At 34.3% G+C, this 21,983-nt stretch overlaps 1 protein-coding gene and 1 long non-coding RNA gene across 2 annotated transcripts in view; one reads left to right on the top strand and one right to left on the bottom strand.

Moving 5' to 3' along the window:
• The window catches only part of LOC129752728 (uncharacterized), a 124,691-nt gene extending 117,476 nt beyond the window's left edge, over positions 1 to 7,215 (bottom strand). Inside the window, exons 1-2 of the mRNA XM_055748498.1 lie at positions 7,109 to 7,215; positions 6,714 to 6,791 (exon numbers count right to left, since the gene is read on the bottom strand). Coding sequence (XP_055604473.1) covers positions 6,714 to 6,791; positions 7,109 to 7,120 — 90 coding nt within the window. The 5' untranslated portion in view covers positions 7,121 to 7,215. The remainder of the gene's footprint in view (positions 1 to 6,713; positions 6,792 to 7,108) is intronic.
• Positions 7,216 to 19,397: 12,182 nt separating this feature from the next.
• LOC129757641 (uncharacterized) lies at positions 19,398 to 21,071 on the top strand. Its single transcript, XR_008739753.1, has 3 exons — positions 19,398 to 20,431; positions 20,497 to 20,654; positions 20,791 to 21,071. It is a non-coding gene; the product is annotated as an uncharacterized LOC129757641 (long non-coding RNA).
• Positions 21,072 to 21,983: the final 912 nt, after the last annotated feature.

Raw genomic sequence — 21,983 nt, 5'->3', positions numbered from 1 at the left:
GAAGAGCGAACGATCTTGTTTCTCTTAATGTGTAGCTTATCGCTCTCAATTTTGCTGCAGTTTGAAAGAAAAGTGTAGGAGAGAAAGGGGATACTTGACAACCTTTTCTTGTTCTCATCATATCTTTTTGAAAAACAAAATTACAGATCACCGTCTTTTGCATTTGACAGCATGTAACTTGAAGCTTATATGCGCAAATTTAAGAACGATACATGAACCCGTAAATGAACTAGAAGCATTTTCGTGAGACGAATAAAATTATGATTTTTTTTAAGGTAAAGGAGGCTTTACTAGGCTTGCCAGATACTTTCAGAAAAAAGCGAGTCATTTCACGAAGAAAATGCGGGACACAGCCTAAAAACCGGGACATTTTAGAAAAGCGCTTTTCAGCAAACATTTAACCAGGTATATCGCAGAAACAACAGGAATATAGAAACGCTTATACCAAAAAGAATAATTGTATTAAACTTACAAAAATAGCATATAGCTACAAAAGTGGAGGCGATATAGCGATAATGACTACATTCCAAAACGGATTTTCGATTTCATTACGTCTACAACAAGCATATATACAATCATGCACAACTTGAGGCAAACGAAAAAAAATGGATCTGTCCGAGAATCGAACTCCAATCCTCCGAGTCAGCTCGCCAGCACCTTACCCACCAGGCCAACTCGTTAGTTGCTGGATGTCAAGCTGTTGCTCTATAACAGATGCTGAAGTTCCATCACGCACGTTTTGTTCGAAACGAGAAGAGAGGAAGAGACCCGATTGAGTGTCAATTTAAGTCCCGCCCATTTGTCGTAAATCTGAACAAATTAATGCTTTTTGACTACTTATTTACGAACCAAGTTATTATTTGCTCGATTTGAAATGTTTTGCGGAAGTAGTCGTAAATGTATCATGAAAAATCACTCAGAACAAACATTTGTACGATAGCCACGAGCAATCTCAATTTAAACGGCTTATGTTGTCATTTCTATTACGATTTCATGTTAGCTGGGGCTTAATTGTGTTGCCAAACTTAAAAGTTTACCATCAGCCGAAGATGATTATAGAAAGCACACTAAGGTTTTTTTTAACACAGATTGATTTTTCTCAGTTTTTTTACATGACTTCTGTTTACACGGTTTTTTGCCTCTGTTATTTTCCACGGTTCCTGCGAATTAACACGTTATTTAAGACAAAATATTTCAAGTCGTTCATGAAAATTGCGGATTTGATACCGTGAAAAAAACCTTTTAGTAATTTGTTTAAAAATTAGTTTGTTTGGTAATTTGTTTAAAAATTTTAAAACTCAAGAAAACTTCCACCACCGTTTATCATTATATAGTTTGGACAAATGAGTCGAAAAAGGTGGTGTATAATACAACGCAATTTAACTAAGATTTCGGCGCAAAAATTAATCTCTTTAATTCTATAATCTATAATTATATGGAGGCAACATAAACAATATTTTCTGCATACATTGGTTGAACGTGCTCCTAAAACACTTAACTGAATCAGAATCTTACTGTAATGGTAAAGCTTTAGAGTTGTTTAGTATAACCATAATATAAACTATGAAAAATGCTGCTTATTTTGAGAAAAATCAAGCAACATTTCATTTTACAACAGGCTACAAGACCAAGTTTAAGTTTCATAAGTGTCCTGAAGAGTTTCATAAATCAATCAGTGTTACTTAAGAAAGACGTATTTGAAAGATTTCCTATTCATCAGAGAATTCAAATTGAGTCTAAAGTTTGATTTTTTCCAGTGTTAGTCAGTTAACTTTGTAAAAATTTTACAATCAAAAAGCGGGACAGCGGGACATGTCCCTTGTTTCTTTAGTAAAGATGATTTGAACCTTAATTTATGGTGTCCTGACCCTAGGATAAAATCTAGCAACATCCAAAGATAAAAAGTCAATTGACTATTTTTTGCCATATTAGTTCTCATTTCACAGTTTGTAAGTATCAGACAAAAAGATTTCTTAAAGTTTGTCTACTACCCTAGAGTCATTGCATGCTTTAAGGCGCAATTTTCTTGTTTTTAAATAAATACAGTATTTTGAGTCGAATTTAATAGATAATTACTGGATAAACATATATTCTTGAACAAATATTTGTAATTTCGGGAAAACCTTACGATCCATTCAGAAGAAAAATATATCTTTTTGGACTCCAGGGATCAATTATACCCATAACATACATTTTGGAAAACTTTTTCTTTGAAAAAATTTTTTTTTAAACTTTTTTAATTTTTGAGTGATAATAGAAGATCTTTAAATCGCATTTTGTAAAAATTTTCAAACAAAGTTCAATAACTCGAACAATGATTTTTTTAAATTTTTTTGAGATATCAGCTTTGTTTTTTTATTCATTCATTTTCCTCTGAAGTTTTGTATAAGAGCTGTTTGAAAAAAAAAAAACATTTTGATTCTTTCATATAAGACCACGTTGAAAAAATAGAGAAGCTAAATGAAAAACACGGAAAACGACTTGGATGAACTGAAAAACAATAGTTCTACCTAATTGTAAACCCACTTAGATCAGATTTATGTGGGAAATATTCTGATGTGTATTTATCAAAACAAACTCTTATCTTTTACCAATCTACATCTGAAAATTAAATCAAGACCTACCTTGTCCATACTGGCTAGTTCTGTGATTCATAAATTTGCCAATCTCGGTGCTCATTCGAATGCCATTATTTGTGCAAATTAATTGTGTCTATCTTTAAACTGCCATCAACGATATCTGCCAGCTTTAATCTGTTATTCAAACAAATAACAATAAGCCATAAAATATGGATATTTTTTTCCCAATAACACATTCACCGAACCGTCGAAGGTAAATCAAGGTTACGCGTGGTTGGTAAAAGTTCGGTAGCAAATGCGCGCCAAAACAAACGAAGCGCAACTAAAAAAGATTCTGTCACCCAAGCAGAACATCTCCTTCTAGAGAGATACCTTCCCACAATAATAGTAGGTGATCCAGCAAGATCATTAAAAAATCATAACGCAAACAACAGCTACTAATAAGCTTCTGCTCTCTGCAGGAGGAACCCATGAGTAGAACTCGAACAATTGAAAATATCCGGAATCACCATCCGCCCACGACGCCATCGAGCCAATTCATTAATTTGCCACCTTCGTCTGGGAGCAGCTTTTCATTGAGAAGTGGACCCCAGAACAAACAAGGCAAAAGATCGACTTCCCGCATCCGAAAACGATCGGACGGAATCATTCACCTGTCACGAGTTCCGACTAAGTGGATTCGAAAAAACAAAATTGAATGAATTTCTCGCCCGGTTAGTAACGCGTACTTGCGCGATTGCGATCGCGTCGAGGTTCCGCGACCTACGTATGCGCAAGGCTACGAGCATAGGCTAGCTTATAGCTGGTGACATTGTTGGGCCGCAGCCTTGGTCGCATTTTAACTCGATGTCTCACATCAAGCGGCCCTGTACCTGGCTCGAGATGTTATGTTCTTATGTGTTTTAAAATGCTAAGATCAGAACTAATAAGTACACATCGCTTCTCCCGCTTTTCCAAACCGATCCCCTTCGGAAATGTGACAAGAATGGGGTTCCCCCCCAGCAATTACGCTCACAAGTCGTAGCATCTCCTCGAGCTCGCTCTCTATTTGGTTCTAATTAGCGACATTATGGAAATGCCATGCAATGACGATCGACGACGATTCGATCGACTCACTTCCATTGAGACGTTTTCCAGTTGATCGTGATGAAAAAGACGACGTGGCCTGTCGCCTGTGGCACGCTTCTACGGGTTGATCTATGACGCGATCTTTTCACTCCCCCTTTCGATTCCGTTCGATCTGGCTGTGAAAGGAATCTACCCAGAGGATGATTAAAATCTTACTTGTTCTCTCCCTGAGCTGGGAAGGGGGTAAGAAACGTCTCAATTTTGCATATTTTCCCACGTGCAGCTTCAGCTTTGACTGGGAGGCATAACGGTGTAGGTGTCAGGTGAATTGTTTTATGTTTAAAGATTCCTTGGTTCAACTTACGATGTTGGATGATTTTCTAGCATTACGATTCGAGCGATCATGTTAATAATCTCTTTCTGTTCGAAATAAGCCTTCTGATACCGACTAATGATCAGAATTTCCGTTTTATTGAAAGTCAAATCAAATGAATCTAAATTCAGAGGATCGTTTATAAAGTGTTTGAGTTTTACTGATTAATATCTTAACATATGCAAAGGCGCGTACATATATTGCCAGGTCATAAAGGAAAATCCAAATTACAAGCCCCTTGTAATTTTTCATGATTAACATTTGAGGTTTTATAGCTAACCAGACTGCGCAGAATTATAAAATTTCAGTTTTTTTTTCTTCCAATATTATGCCACTTCGGATGGCTATAAATATGTTTTTATATTTAACTTAATTTTCACAAATTTAAACTAAAAACAATCATTTCAAAATTGGGGCACAATGCGCGCCAGACCACGTGTTTTACGCTCAAACTTAGAATGCTGTTAACTTTTGAGAAAAGCGCAATGTCATACTTTTGATTCAATGACTCCCAAAATACGATAAGAATGCATAATGATATCAAATTTCGTCTTTTTTCAAGTTTAAAAGGTGCACACATTTTTCATTCGAAAAAAGACCAAGAACTCGAATTTCGTTGCCTACATGAAGGCGTTTTACTTGAAAGATATAAAAAAGTATGATTCAAAAAGCGAAATTTTCGATACGTTTAGCATTAACAAATTAGTTTTTGCAAAAGTATGCTTAGTTTACAAAAATGCGATGTATATGCATGTTACTAAACATTTGATGTTACAATCATTAGATTCCATATGATCATTATTCTATTTCTGACCACTCTTCCGGTATGGTGCGTTCTGTCCATTAGTTTCGGCGTTCTACCCTACGGTGTGTTCTCTAGCTGGTTAAGTTTTCAACAAAGATGTCATCAAAATTGAGTTTTTATCATTATTTTTCTTTCTAGTGAGACATAAAATAAATCCCTGAATCGTCGTTAACGTTCAATTCAGTTCTTAGATGATTTTAGCGTTGTAAATAGCGTTAAAGCTTAACTGGTGCGTTCTGTACAGTTTTCCCCTACTTAGTTTTGTCAGTGGTCGATATAAGGAAATCCAACCTACAATCAGTGAGAATATTTTGAAACAGTCCATTTTGAAACAGTTTTTAGGCTAAAATAAAACAAAATTTCATGTTTTATCAGCTTTCTTGAACAGTTATGGATGGTATTCTGTTTATCAACCAAAAAGTACTTTTTTTCTTAACATTCTGACATGGCCGTATGAAGAGGGGTTGCAAACTCAAAATAACAAATTCTAAATGCTAAAAGGAGTACAATGAAAAAAGTTCCAGAAGAGTAAAAAAAACTCTATTAAATTAAAAAAAAAATAGAGTTATTTGGAACCATTTAAATACTGCCAATTTGTTTTTATTGTTGTAATGACTAAGCATTTCAGATACAGATTCAGAAAAAGGCGGTCCGGATCTATCGTAAATCTAAGCAAAATCCATACCAAAACTAAATTTTTCTTTACATAGAATTTATACTAATTGAACATCGCTGATGTGGCTCAATATAATATATTTTTTCATGTGTTCATTTTTCACTTTTTCTCTTGAATTTGTATGAGAAAAGTCTGAATTTTTGTCAGATTTTCCCGGATATTGTCCGGTTCTTAATTGAAAATTTTAAAATCCAATGACCAAATTTCGACAGATTTTCGGGGAAAATGCCCGGATATACCAGGCCCGAATACGCTCGACGCTTCTTGACATGAAACAACTTTTTCACATTAACGGTAAATATAAACATGAAAACTTTCCTTCTTTTCAAAGATAAAAGTAATTAAATAGACCGAAAAACCCGCATTAAAAATCTTTTTTTCAAAGAAATTTTACGTGCGAAATTCAAATTAGATTTTCCTTCAACAACAAGAACCGCCTTCATTAAAGCAACAAATTGAACTTTCTTCACAGAAATCAAACGATCTAGTATGTGTGTGTGGGTCACATAAGAACGTGAATAATTTTGTGGATCAAGTTGCATGGACATAAAATAAGCATGCCAGATTGTCCGATTTTAATCTGACTTAGTCGGATATTTGATACAAAATTAGGGAGAGGTCCGGCCTGCATTGATAAAAGCCTGGATTTTGCTGGGCTTCATTCATTTTTTTTTTCGTTTTTATAGGAATTTAACACGGGCTTCATTCACATTTTTCTCAAAATTAAACGAAAAACTCAAATTTAGATTTGATTTTTTTAAATTTGTTATCCAAAATCAAAATTATTTGAGAAAGCTTATTCAAAACGAGTTTTGGAAACCTTAAATACAATTTTAAATCTGAAGATTCATTTCGATGAAAAATAAATGTTTCTAGTGTTTTTCTTATTAAGTTTTGTCGAACTATTTATGGGCTTTGACCGAACTTGCCCAGATATTGCTCGGATTTTGGATCAATAATTTTTAGATCAATCAGTACAAAATATTAAATTTACCATACAAACCGCAAAGTTTAAATTACAAATAAAAGTAAAAATTACATTACATTACAAGTAAAAATTACATAAAAATTCTGCAAAAAATCATTGATGAATTTTGACGGGACAAAAAAAAGTTTTTAAACTAGTGTTTCATCATCAGAAGGACCCTAAATTTTCTTCCATTCTGTTTTACTGCTCCTCTAAATTTTTCTTCAATTTTCTGGGATACTCACGTAGTAGTCAGCCCCTTCATGAGCAACGGGGACCAGACCAGCGGCGGCAACTCCGAGGAAAGCCAAGCACACAACGATCTGCAAACGAATGGCGAAAACAAAACAAAAAAAAACACTCAATTTAGAATCACTCCAATGACAAAAATTGTCGATTTCACTTCAAGCCGAGATTCAAGAAATCAAAAGCTTGGTCCTTCGAACCGGATTCATCTTGATCACTTCAAACTGATTTGCACTTGAATCGTTTTTTGACGAACAGTTCATATTTGAATTCCGGTGACAATTCACTCGAAGGATCACTAAAGTTCGGCTAGGATTTTTCTCGATTTCTAATCTCGGCTTATCCCTCACAAATCCATCCTGGAACATTTTCCCACAAATAAACAAACACTCACTTTGAAGGCCATTTTAGAGAATGGTTAGGTTTAGGATGCTTCCTGATACTTGAAGTAGGACTGAGTTCTGAACAGCGAATGATATCGATCCCTCACTGACCGGTCGCTTTTATACTAAACTCCACCCTACTCGAGTAGAACAACAGGGATATGGCGACCATTGGACACACTTCCAATATAGATCGCTTTTCCTTCCCCGAGCAGCAGGACAGCGGCGGCATCAACAAGATCCGTTCTCATTCGGCTTTTCTCTCTCTCAACCGCACACACACACACACACAATACACATGTAACTGCCACACCAACCACACCCCCATTCACTTAATCCCGACTGACTACCAAACGGTGGCTAGAACAAACTCTCAATAAATTCAACCCCATCAAACACCGACCACCCCCTCGCCGAATGGCGAAGTTTCATTGTCGTGTAGGTAGGACGTAAGAATGAGCAAATAAAAAAATGCCTACACCTAACCGCGCTACCGATTGTAAGCACTCGAGATCAACTCGAGTGTATGCTCTCGTTAAATTTTTTTCCACACTAACTATTTTGTCATCCTGCTCATATTTTCATTCTCGTATTTCCCCAAAACCCCATCATCATATGCTGGCTTATGCATACAACGGCGCGCGGCGAAACTGATCCGATTCCGGCCGAATCGGAGCCGACATACGAGGAGCGCTGCCGGCCGACCACACGAGTCGAACGATCAACGATCGTCGTCCATCGTCGGTCAACAACACAGCAACAACAAGACAGCATCAACACCTGGTTGCTGCAAGAGCTCCATCGATCGGCACCTGGACTGTGCTGTGAGTCGTTAACAGCTCGTGGGACCCGCTAGATCGTTGGGCGCTTGAAAGGTTTCCACTAACTGACAAACTGCTACCTACCTACAGCATGGGATGATTAGAATGGGTCGCAGAAGTTTTAGAATAACAACCCTTTTTTGCGGGCCAATATCTTGATTCGGAAAGAGTTTTGGCGGTCTTGATCGTTCGATCTTGAGTTATGATCCGTGTGTACAATGAAAGCTTAATTGAATGGTTTGAGGAGCATTTGTCTGTGAATGATACTTCAGAATTGAATGTTTTTTTTCAATATCCTAGTGTCCAGTGTTCAGCATCGAAAACTAAAAAGTTGGCGGCGCTAATAAGATTGCTGAAGCGGCCAAAGTTAGCGATCGCTAATTAAAACCGTAAAATGTTGCGTAAAAGTTATCGATCTTCATGAACCCTCATCCGTACTAGTTTCGTTACCCTTATCAGACTTAGGAGTGTCAATTTGACACTCCAAGCTAAAATCGTTATAACTATTTTCATGTCTAACTGATTACAACGAAACTTATAGTGTTTTCGTTTATTGGCAGTGGCAACCTAGTTACCCACGAGTTTTGCCCTAACTGCTGTTATTACGTTCGGTTATTAATTCAGAAGTCCACTAGTTTTGCCCCAGATTTGAACCTCAAGCAGGCGGTTGCACCCCGTAAAAATTGTCAGTGTTGGGGGTAAGCATAAGGTGAGTATAGCAACCATATATTTGCATCGTCCCGGGTAACGATTCTGTTTGTTTATTCAGAAAAAGTTTTGCCCCGCGCGAGTGGAGATAAACGAAAACGGCATTATATCACTAGAAACCTTGTAATGCCAGTCAAATTTGTTTGGAACATTATATACTGCTAAAGCTACTAGTTTTCTCGTTATTCAACAGGAAAAAAAATCCGAAAAAATCATGCCTCTGGAAAAATTATTGCAGCTCATGCATTACATACCATATAAAATATCTATATTATTCATATGAAAGCTTAAGTTATGGTCTACATAATGAAGTCAAGAAATATTTTTTAATGAAAGGGTCACAAAAAGTTCAAAAAAGTTGTCTGAAAAAGCTACTTTTCATTCGATTGCTCGTAAAGACTGTTTGAGGGATGGAAAAGTTTAAAAAAATATGATCATTTTTTTTTGCATTTTTATCTGCTTTCTGCCTAAATCAACTCCTATCGTAGGACTCGGAGAGCAAACAAACACGTTTTGCTGGACGCGCTGCTTGTGGTTCTAGACATTCAGGAATGATTTTACGTTTGTAATTTTCATATTTTTGTGAAATCTAACAGCGTGAATTGGTGCACATCATTAAAATGTTGATTAAATTTCCTTTCCAATGGATATCTTTTTGATTGATTCTAACAAAGCAAAAGCACTAAAAAATCCGGGTACAACCTGACGGTGGTCCACCAAAACAGATTAAATTTCAAATTGTAAACAAAAATTAGCACAAAGTAGTCAACTTTGAAAAATTCCAGTAAATTCAATATTTGTTGCATCAAAAATCTAAAGACAACAAAATGTTAGAATTAAAACAAATTTTGTAGTCATACTTTAAAAAAAAACTCTACCACCGCTTAAACGGTTTTTACTAGCAATCGAATGAAAAGTAGGTTTTTCAGACCACTTTTTTGAACTTTTTGTGACCCTTTCATTAAAAAAAATTTAAAAAATATATTTCTTGATTTCATGATGTAGACATTAACTTCAGCTTTCACATGCATAAAGCAATTTTTCTGGACGTGTAATATATGAACTACAGCAGTTTTCCTGAGGCATGATTTTTCGGATTTAGACGTTAAAAAGTTTCTATTGATATACGTTTTATATGAAATTAATTATAATCCAAACGACTCGTCCATAAGAAAGTAAAGATGCTTAAAGAACTTTTGAATTCATTTAGGGTCCCCGAAGAACTTTTTGTTTTTTGAAACTTCTGAAAAAAGTTACAAGCATTCTAACTTGCAATAGTGTCAAATCGACATTCTAATGCGGATAAGGGTTAAAGCGCTAATCGCTAAATGACAGTGATAGTTTTCGAATTTATTTTGTAATGTTTCTGTCCAACTCAGTCCCGTCAATCTACTTTTGGACTTATTTTGCGTATTTGGCGGAAAACCCAAAGGAAAAACATTTGAAATAAGTGTTTCAATGAAATTAGGAGTTCATATATCTTTTTAAATTTTTTCTTCATCAAATAATGCAACAATTTCCGTTTCGGCAGGTTCTATGCTTTGTCTGAAACAGTTTTCAACTTTTTTGACATTTATACTTAAAGAAGATTTATTCACTTATTTTTCTGAGAAGGCTTGAAACCTCAGACATAATTTCAGATAAAGGCAATTCAAAAAGACATTTTTTGCATAACTAGTCGAAATCGGGGTCGAATAGCTTCTGGTATCCATATAGAACAAAAATTTAAACACCTGATAGGATTAAAATAAATTTCATCGCGAAGATGACGTTTTTGGTAAAATCAACATTTGAAAGGGTTGAGGTATTTAAGTTAGCGGTACTAAAATTAGCGGAACTTTCTTATCCGCTAGCCGAAGAAAAATTTAGTAAGAAAATTAATTCGCTAACCGAAAGTTAGCGGACTAAATAACGATAAGCATCCCAAGCAACCAAAAGTCTCGTTAAAAAGGTCGAACACAGCCTAATCAGCTTAATCAATGTGCTGAAGTTCCTTTTATTCAGCCCAAAATTTAAGTTCTTATTGAAACTTTGAAGTTCCATTACAGATTTGAACGGCCTTCTATTCAGCCCACAAGTAAACGTTTAATCAGCGAAAAAAAATTCTCCTCTTCTCTCTTACCTTGGTCACCACCAACCAGCCCATGTGGTGCTGCCGGTTTCTCGGCATCCATCTTTATTCCTCCCATCACCTCCCTCAATTGTTCTTACTTAATTGCTTTTTTATTTAACTTTGTTCGATACATGCCAGCACGCACGCCAGTTCTGCTACACAATTATTTGATTCGCTTACTCAAGCAATCAAACAACCTAATGGAAAAAAATTAGTCCTGGTACTAGATTTGAACCCGATCCTCCGAGATGATAGCCAAACACGCTGCCACCACGCCACGCCTAGATGTTGGCTTACCGGCAGCTAAAATTCGAAGTGGTTATAAGCTTCCTAGAATACCCGCAAGGGCAGCCAGCGGCCAGCAGCAAAGACGCATGTTGATTATTACTAAGAAACATTACGAAACGGCGTATAAATCAATCATCCGTTAAAATAAATCCGGTTTAAAAAAAAACAATTCCATCTTTATTACTGTTAAGCATAAAATTATACAAATTTTTGAGTTTATCTTGATATTTAATTAATGAATTGCTTCAACTGACTTTCAATGTGTGATAAATTCGTGGTAAGTAAATACAGTTTGACGATATTTTATAAAGTCAAAATATTTACTCTTTTCAAAAACAGTCATTTGTGAGTTAGCTTTTAGTCGTTCTGAGTTGAAGTTACAAAATAAATTATTCATTTAAACAATTTCCAAGCTCCAAAAAATGATTTATTTTTTATATGCCCTTTTGTGATGTTCGTTCACATTTCATATTCATGAAATGGCGGACATGTCTCAAAAAAGGCTCTTTGAGGAACTTTTTAGAACTTCGGGTCCATAGAAGGCTATTGGAGACCCAATTTGTAACTTTTATTCTGAATGATGCGATTGACATGTCACAAAAAAGGCTATTTGAGGAACTTCTTGGAACTTGAAGTTCACAGAAGGATATTTGAAGAACTTCTTGGAACTGTGGAACTTTATGGGACATGTCACATAAAACGCTTTTTGAGAATCTTCTTGGAACTTGAAGTTCACAGAAGGCTATTTGAGGAACTTCTTGGAACTTGAAGTTCACAGAAGGCTATTTGAGACCTAATTTGTAACTTTTATACTGTATGGGTGCAATTGACATGTCACAAAAAAGGCTATTTGAGGAACTTCTTGGAACTTCGAGCCCATAGAAGGCTATTCGAGGAACTTTTTGTAACTTTCATGCTCACATTCGAGAAAATTCGGTGCCAATTCCCTTTGGAACCTTTGTTCAGCGAAATTCGAACTTTGGAGGCACGAGTTTAAGTAGATATGAGACTTTTGGTTGCTTGGGATGTTACTGTTTTTCTGCCGAACACTGCTAATGTTGTATTTCGAATCCGAACTAAATTGTGTAAAGCTTTTTAAAAACCTCGAAATATGCTTATTTGTTCACTTGGAAGCAAAGCTAAATAAGGCCGTCGTACCCTAAGGAATGTAATTTCAAAATCGGTCAATAGCGAGTTTTGAAAAGGAATTTTTGTCGTAATATAAATAAGTCATTCAAACGCAACCAATTCGCAAATCATTGCTTGTCGAGAAATTTGTGCCACATAATGTGAGGTATCTTGGGCCACCCATATTTTTGTGTTTTTGTACACATTCATATAACTTAAATAGGGGAGAGTGGGGGGACGTGGGCCAGTCTCAATATCTCAGATGTGTGTTGAGATAAAAATCTCAATCCAACTGTCATCGCCGTCGCTTTGCATAAGCATATTTTCATATCTTTGTTTTTTTTTATAATCATGCCCACAAAAAATGTAAAAAAGGGGTGTAAGAACCGAACTTTTCAATAAATGAACCGTCAAAATTGTGAAAGTCACGATAAATTTTTAAAAAAGGTTTTGAAAGTTAACGTAATTTAGCACGTTTTTGCATCTTTAGATTTTCAAAATACGAAACACTGTGTTTTTGACGAATTTTCAATTTTGCACTGGATTTTGAGTATATTAACGCAAGATTTCCGCAATAACTTTATATTCACCAGAAAGGTAATTTCATACCATTTCAAGTGGTGGGATGATATAAGCGCTGTGATACTTTACCCAAATAAGACTAATAAATATGTGGAAATACTTTCTGAGTACCGTAAAACGGGGTAACATTGATCACCGGGGTAACTTTGACCAACAATAAACTTTTCCACATTATCATTAATAACTCAGTCTATAGTTTGAATTTTTGAAAACTGTTTTCAACGTTTGAAAGCCTATTAATTGGGTATTGAATAGGAAAAATTTGGTTTGTATTTGATTTTTTTTTCTGTAAGTAAAAATGTAATTTCAAGATAGTAAAAAACCTATTTTTCCCAAAGCTCGTAAACAAACCGTTCTCCTGATGGTACCAAAAAGCATTTAGAAGCAAACGGGTTGTTGAATGTTGAAGAACAACTTTTTTTTCTTTGTATATGTATAGTTAGAGTGCTATTTTTATAATCATTTAATGATATTTTTTTTATATTTAAAAAATAAAGACATTTTCCAAGAGTAAGCCCGTATTGAACAAATGGATTGGAACAATACATCAAATGGTTTATTTTGAAGAAAAAATTAAAATGGAAATAATGGGAGGGCTTAGGGGTATTTGTAAAGGTAAAATTTCATTTGTATTTTGAAGCTAAAACTATTTACCATTGTTATAAATTTTGCCCCTAAATATATGCAGCATCATTGTTCTTTTTTCGATTATAAACGTTTTCAAAAGAATACGCTGAAAAGCAATGTAACTAGCATTTGTGAATATTATGAAGGTGTTTTGTATCCTTTGTGATCAAGAAAACTCGTTAAAATCGTCCAAATAGAGCTGATCAATGTTACCCCAAATCATTAAATTCTGAACAGAGACGAAATCGATTTTTAAATCAAATTTAAAATTGTCTAATAAATTTCTGCAACCATGTTTCACGTTCATAGGAGTCCAGTACTGGTTTTAAAAACATGAAACATATCATATTCCCCTTAACAGGAAAAACAATCTAGAAATATTGAAAAAAGTGATCAATCTTACCCCGGATTACGGTACTCGTAAGTGTTGACATACACACACACTCAATAAAAAATTTACATAGATTGAACGTGACTTTCAGATAGCAAACAGAGCTCACGTTGCAAATAAAACTATCCTAATTCTTATATGTGTTGTAAATGAATTCCAATTAACTGAATCGAATATTAAAAGAGATTCATTCTGCTACATTTGTTTTACGTATATTTCATAGAAATATGAACGCAGTGATCTTCTTCGTATCTTTAAAATAAAAAAAAATACTTTGATTTTGCAGGTGAACCATATCAAATCGAATAAATTACATACAAAGCACATATGCAATTTGTTTTATTTTCGCTTTTGACCTGACGCTTTTTACACTTCACTTCATTTAATTTATGAACAACAAATCTGTTGCAGAAATGGCATTTAGTTTGCGCCTTAAGCAATTGCCTGGCCTGGATCAGCTGACTCAATTTCAAATCTTCCTGGAATAAAAAACAAGTAGGTATATAGCAACCAAAAATCCACGATCTATTGAGAACTGCCCAAGTTACCATAAGCATTAAGCAATAGCCCTTTATCAGCATTAAATCAACATTTCTAATGCAAGTTAGCATTATATCAACATTCATAATGTTTTTTTTAGTTTTAAATCAGAATTATTAATGCTTAGAAGGAATTAAAAAAAATTGGCACCAATGATAGCACTATATGCACATATAGTGCTATTATATAAAGTAACCAGCATTACCCAAGTAACCATAAGCACTTAAATACAGCCCTTAATCAACACTAAATTCCCATATATAACTCTGAATTAATGCTTGTTTTGCACTAAGGCTATGATCATTTAGTATCGGGGCACTTTATTTCGGTGATAGCTACGTTATTAGAGCTCGGATATGCAAAACTTTAGCAGCGTTGTGTTGGTTATGAAAAGGACTATCTTGCCTATTTTTGCCAGATTTTTAAGTTAATGTGTGTTTGAGATATAAACGATGCAAAAAGACATGGTAAAAATAATTTTGCACAAATTTGCGCCATTTGCGCATTTTGCGCCTCGAAAGTTATTCATTGTCGACTTGAAAACTCATAAACTGTTGATTTTTTTCTGATTCTTTTTTGGACCGAATGGTTAAGAAGTATAAGGAGCCACTCTAGAATCCACACGAAGTTCAAATCAAGCATCGGAATGGAACCCTTGATCTTAAATTTGGTAAAAAGTCTATGGTTATTGGGGATAACTGAATGCAGACCCCTTAAATAATGCAACTAATCCATTTCCGTCAGTCAAAAAGTGTTGTCTGACTAGTAGACACCAAGTAAATAACTAATAGCACAGAGAACAGACGTACAAGCTCGAACAAAAAATCTTCAAAAAGTGTGTAAAATTTCAAATACTGACATCCAAAAAATACGTTGAAAATTGACTGGAAACAGTGCCATCTATTGCGCCGTTCAAAAGTTAGCAATAAAATTTTCAAAAGCTCAGTTTTCGAAAAGGCGTAATCGTATATAAGTTCAATTCATTGCTAAATAAATGCAATAAGAGTAACTTGTGATTATGTAGAATTTCATTTCCTTTATTTTATATGGTTTTACTTTTTCACTTTTTCGATGGGAGAAACAAAAAAGAAGTTTTATTTTTAAATTGACGTAACTATTCCGGTTACTTTTCTTCATCCATCATCAGATGTCTCCCAGAGTAACCCGAAACGCTACCTTAATTTAAAATAAAAGAAAGTTGTTCAACTCATTGAAAATAGTCAATAAGTAAAACCGTATAAAAAGCACCGGTGATCATTCCTTTATTTTTTCACTACTGAGTCAGACTAACAGTTCATCAATAAGTTTTTGCACTTCTTGAACGTCAAAGGACGAATCGGATATATTCAGTCAGTTAGGAACATTCTTGACGATCAGCCTTACCCATCAGAACTGATTCTAGACATCTCAAAGCGCGTTACTTTCAAGTATCACTTTTGCATTGTCCAAAATTAAGCACAGTTTGAACGAAATAGCAATTAACTTTTAATATATTTTTTCATTATGCAAACGAACAAAAGTGTTACAAAAGTTTTACAGTAATTTTTTTGAAACATGCCAAAAAGTTCATACGACCTGTTCAAAACTGACCAAAATTTTGTTTTTTTTTCTCAGTTTGGTTTTGACAGTTCTCTTTGGTGTTTTTGGAGACATCTGGTGGCCCAACCAAAAAACAAATATTGGTTCTAAACGATCGTTGGAAATTTTACACAAGTTTCATGGGCTAGCTTGTATGTCTGTTCTCTGTGCTAATAGTGCACAGTTCCCTAGATTGCAATATGTGCAACCGGTTTTTCAAGCAATGCGACAGATGTGTCCTGATGGACGAAGAAATTTATGTTAAAACCGGATTTAAGAGATCAAATTTCTCGAGATGTCTACTCATGAAAAGGTTCTAACCACATTCCAATTGCTTTTTCCAGGTGAGTTTGTGTAAAATATCATGATTTTGCAAAGGTTTTTACTTCTGTGGTAAAAATAATAGGTCAATACATGACTGACACAAGTGTGCAAAGATAAAAAAGAGATTTTATGAAAAAGTAAGATTATTTCTTGGAATAATTGAATAATATTTTTTTTTTTTATAATTTTATTTTAAATGTCATATTAACACCTTCATTTCCTCCATACAAAGTTTTTCGATCAAATGAATAGTTTTTAAAATACAAGCGTTTGTAACTGCCCGGATACTAAATGATCATAGCCTTATATGCGTATAGAATGCAGATTTAATGCTAAAAAGGCGAAAAAGCGGGCTGAATAAATGCTATCACGACATAGCCTTTAATAAGCATTAAAAATGCGGAATTAGGGCACCATCAAAACGTCATTTTTTGCCAGCCTTATAAAAGCATTAACAATGCATACTTGAAAACCTTTTAATTTTTGAGTTGATTGATCATGATTGATTAAAAACGGAGATTCAAATTAGAAAATTATGCATTGATTTATTAAAATGAACAAAAATTAAAAAATAAAATCATTATCTACGACATCAATCAACCTGCTGAATGAAGGATTATACTTGCTTAATGAAGTGTTCTATGAAATAAGAAGTGAAAATAATTGAATTATGAATTACTTTTGATGAGTCTCGAACCGAGGATCCTGCAGTAGCGTTTATCTTTCCTTGCGCCTTTACCATTTCGACCACTCTTGATGCTGATAAGGTAGGTGAAAAACCCGTACTTCAAGTACTGTTCGCGTCACACAACTTCATAGACGATGAATGCATGAGAAGGTTTGGAAATGTATGGGAAAATTTTGGGAGAAGCCAACTGCAACTGCCCGCTCTGATTGTTTTCGTTTGCTGTCTTGCTTACTCACACGCAGCAAATGAGAAAATCACTCTTGTTTTCATTCGCGGGTTTGACGTTTCTACGTTTTATAAAAGCTTTATATAAGCATTTACAGGAAGTTCTAGTGATACAGTCTTAATGCTTGTTAACTTTATATAGTAGCTCTATATGTGCATATAGTGCTACCATTAGTGCTAATTTTTGTTATTGCTTCTATGCATTAATAATGCTTATATAAAACTAAAAAGCATTATGAATGTTGATATGATGCTAACTTGCATTAGAAATGTTGATTTAATGCTGATTAAGGGTTATGGCTTAATGCTTATGGTTACTTGGGTAAGACTGTAGCACTACCCTATAGTAACCATCAACATTAAGCCTTATCCCTTAATCAGCATTAAAACAACATTTCTAATGCAAGTTAGCATTATATCAACATTCATAATGCTTTTTAGTTTTATATATGCATTATTAATGCATAGAAGCAATAAAAAAGTGGTGTGACCCGAGCAATACTTGAAGTACGGGTTTTTCTCCCACCTCATCAGCATCAAAAGTGGTCAAAATGGTAAAGGCGCAAGGAAAGATAAAGGCTGCTGCGGGATCCTCGGTTCGAGACTCATCAAATGTAATTGATAATTCAATTATTATCACTTCTTATTTCAAAAAACCTTCATTCAGCAGGTTGATTGATGTTGTAGTTAATTATTTTATTTTTTGAATCTCCGTTTCACATCAATCACGATCAATCAATTAAAAAATTGAAAGGTGTTCTAAGTATGCATTGTGAATGCTATTATACGGCTGGCGAAAAATGACGTTTTAATGATGCTCTAATTCAGCATTTGTAATGCTTATTAAAGGCTATGTTGTGATAGCATTTATTCAGCCCGCTATATCATCCTCCATTAAATCTGTACTACTGTACTGTACATCATCCAGCATTAAATCTGTACTATATACGCATATAGTGCAAAACAAGCATTAATTCAGAGTTATATATGGGAATACAGTGTTGCTTAAGGGCTATGTTTTAGTGCTTATGGTTACTTGAGTGTATTCCTTCACATGGATTTTACGTGAATAAGCAGCTATTTACGTGAACATTGAGCATAACATAGAATGCACCAAATCCCTCTTTACTTTGCGAATTTTTGGATTTTTACGTAAACCTAAAATTTCTTTATTTTGACAGCATTTAACTATTTTTCACCTTTTTCTAATTTCACGTAAGGATTTTATTGGTAGCCTCTGTGTGCTTCACGTAAAACAAGCAAAAATTATCGTAATGAGTAGCTAAGTAAAAATCCAGGTGAATTTAACGTTGTTTTTCCGGTCTATGTGTACATTAGACCACTTGCAAGCTTATATGGAAATTTCAAATTTACAAACTTTCACACCTTCTATAGCTGCCAAAAAAAGTAATCAAAAATGTTGAAAACGATTCATTCATTCCTGATTTAGCGCAACGAGTCTTAATATTGTTTTGAAAAATTTATGCAAAAAAATATTAATTCAAAAATCAGCAGAAAAAACCGAAAGTTTGAAGAAATATAACTATGGATTTAACCTTTTCTTGATCTTTGCATACATTTCATGTTCTCATAGCAGAAACCTTACTTGTACCTCAAAAAAGATAAACGTTGTAGTACGAAAAATCCAAATATATATTTTTTTCATTAAAGTTTGTGGTGATTTGAAATTTTCTATTACCGTAGGTGGGAAATAAAAGATCACAAAAAACTGCTTTGCATATCCAATAATTTTGTTGATTTGTATCACCTTTACAAAGACATTTCATGAAATTATTGAAAGCTCTAGCAAGTTAAGCCTTACATTTATAAAATCATTCCCATGGATCCATTGTTTTATTTTGAAATGGATAAAACTTTTTCATGAATAACAAAGCTCTTCCTCATATAAGCCAAAAATGAAGCTTGACAATATGCAAAAACAATAATTAACAAAAAGCTCAATGTTATTTTATTTCATGTCCTGAATTATTTAATATGCAAAAATTTCTACGTAAAAACATATGGGAGAAAAAAGTCAATTTTTGCAGCGGTCAAGTGTACGTATGTATGTTGCAAACACTCAATCAAAATTCACTCTTCAAAGTTATTAATCCCTACTCACAAATTCACATTGTTCCTTCACATCGATAAGCTAGTAACAAGTTTAATTGGAAACATGTCTGAGATGACAGTAGATAGAAACAAGAAGCACTACGCGCAACTTTTGAAAACCCCCTTTTAATTTCCAAATTTCATTATTGCTGGAAAAGGCATACACAGCAAAAAAATATGAATCTATAACAGCACTGAAACAAGAAAACCATTATTTTACATGACACAGAATGCGATTTTCTTATGTAATTTTACAAAAACAAAAATAATTGAACCGTTTTAAGCACTGAGATTGAATCACACGAATAATACATGACATAGAACAAGATTTTGTAATGTAAAATTACGTCATTTATTATGCTTCTTTTTATTTACATCATATGTGATGTAATTTGACAGATTATTTTTGTATACACAGAACAATTTGAACCCTTAACAGCACTGAACAAAAGATTTCCCAAAAATTACATGACATGCAACACTATACGACATTGAATTTTAATTTGATGAATATTACATTACATTGAACGCTATTTTGTTATGTATAATTACAGATTGTTGAAAATAGACAGCAATTCGTTGTAAGAAAGTGGTCTCATTGAAAAACTTGTTTCATATTGTTTCGACAAATTTATTAGCTCGTTTTCTTTCACGATTAGCACTTCCGTGTGATATTTTCGCAGTGGTTTGTAATAATTTAAGTATAGCGGCACGGACGACGGACTTTGACAGCAGCTCCCGTTTTCGTTTTGTTTATTTTGGTAAGGAAATTTAGTTGTTATACAATATGAAAGAAAATTTTTATTTTTCAATGGATTTCATCGTTCCTGAATTACTCCCTGGGGTCCGGACCACTAGCAGCTGGCGCAAAACCATTTGGAGTAAGCTGGACGAAAATGCAAGATTGGAATTTTCAGGTAAATAAGTTTGATAATCCAGCGTTTCATAAAACTCATACTTTCATTTCTGTTATTCTAGGAGCAAAAGCTTCCGGGAGCTGCTAGACGCTAACGTGATCGACGGAGACATTTGATGGGCCAGAGGGCAAACATGAAAGAGTTACGAAGTTGGCCACGAAATGCGCCATTTCAAGCTAAGTTGGCCATTCAGACACCTAACGTGGACACACTATGACTTCCTCGTCAGAAATCCTACAGTATGAACTGGCTGAAAGCAGCACATAAAACCTAATTGCGTGCTTTGAAAAAGGTAAGACTCTTTTTTTTATTAACGCAAGTTCTGTCTGACGATTAAGTGCATATTCCGTATTCCAGGTAAAAAATACTAGAAGGATACAACGGATTACGAATTTTAACATTAATTGTTCAACAAAACATCAAACGAGGCACAGTCATTGACGTTTCTAAGACGCTTGATTCTAGGATATGAACCTACCTAGCAATTACATCAAGCAATTATGTACTTCGAAAATGTAAGACTTTCTAGCTTATTTATCAATATAATAACAAGATAAAAATTTATGTTGAGCAGAGAAAAAGCTAAAAAATATGATATTACAAATGAAAAAAACGGATTCATGTAATAAAGTTTTCCATTTTTTATTTCAGGAAACCTGCTGATCTGGAAGTAGCTTGATTATGGATTGATTAGCTGTGCAATCCGGAAACCTGTAGCAAAAGACGGAATTCGGTACCCGGTTAAACGAATATGTATGTAACTGTTTCGGAAATTTACGTCGCTTTTGCGGAAACATTTGACAATCGAATATTCGCCAAGCATAACTGGCATCCCAAACGGAAAAATGTTTTCTGTCGCCCACTGCCTGTATACTCGTTTCTGCATTCCAACATAAAACGCAACCCTTCGGGACAAAAAGAAGACATTTGCTTCAGGGTAATAAAATTTCGTTTATGAAAGTGTGTATAGTGTCTTTGATGAATTATCGTTAATCCATGCAATTCCGAAAAAGCTTATTGAAAAAATGTAAACAAATCAACCAAAAAAGCACTCAAAAGAAAATCTGTAAAATTACATCACATATAATATAATAAATAAGCAGCGTAACGAATGACGGAATTTTCCATGCCAGTTGATTATTACACGATTTAAAACTTTACAAGCGTGTAATATTTAACTCGCACTGAAAATTCCGTCATATATGATGCTTCTTTTTATTTACATCACATATGATGTAATTTTACAGATTTTTTAGTAGTGTGTAGAGCATCTATTATAGTAATTTACCAATTTTCGAACAAATTCTGTCACTTCGAGACAAGAATAGTTAAAAGGAAAACCTATTATTAAACTTCGATCGACTTACAAAATTCAATTAAAATTCAATTTTAGGTACTCGAAATGCGAATTTGAAATAAAGAAGAATAAACCATATTCAGAACTCGTTCTGAGCAACTTAACCCTAGTAATCGAAGTTTCCCAAACAACAATATTTTGTTAGGTATGTATGTTCAAAAAAGGGCAATAAACACTTTAAATTCAGTTTTGTCTTCCTGATAACCTAACGTTCTTTTCGAAGGGTTCAGATGAGAAAATGTTTCAAAACAGCAGAGAATCACCTACTTGTCCCTTGCATGAATAAGAAGCGAACCGATCCTAAATTAAAAGCATATATCAAAAAGCATGTGTAAAATGCATTGCATCATTTCATCAATCAACTTTACGCAACGAACAAACATAAAACATGTTCAACGACTACTTCCATCGATTATTGAGGTCTGGATCAAAAAATATTTCAGCTTTCAGAAAATCTCCTGTATAAGTAAAAAGTGCAAACAAGATA

Source organism: Uranotaenia lowii, chromosome 3, assembly GCF_029784155.1.
Source record: "Uranotaenia lowii strain MFRU-FL chromosome 3, ASM2978415v1, whole genome shotgun sequence".
Lineage (NCBI taxonomy): Eukaryota > Metazoa > Arthropoda > Insecta > Diptera > Culicidae > Uranotaenia > Uranotaenia lowii.
The sequence above is the reverse complement of the archived record's forward strand: the minus strand, read 5'-3'. Positions and strand labels throughout refer to the sequence as shown.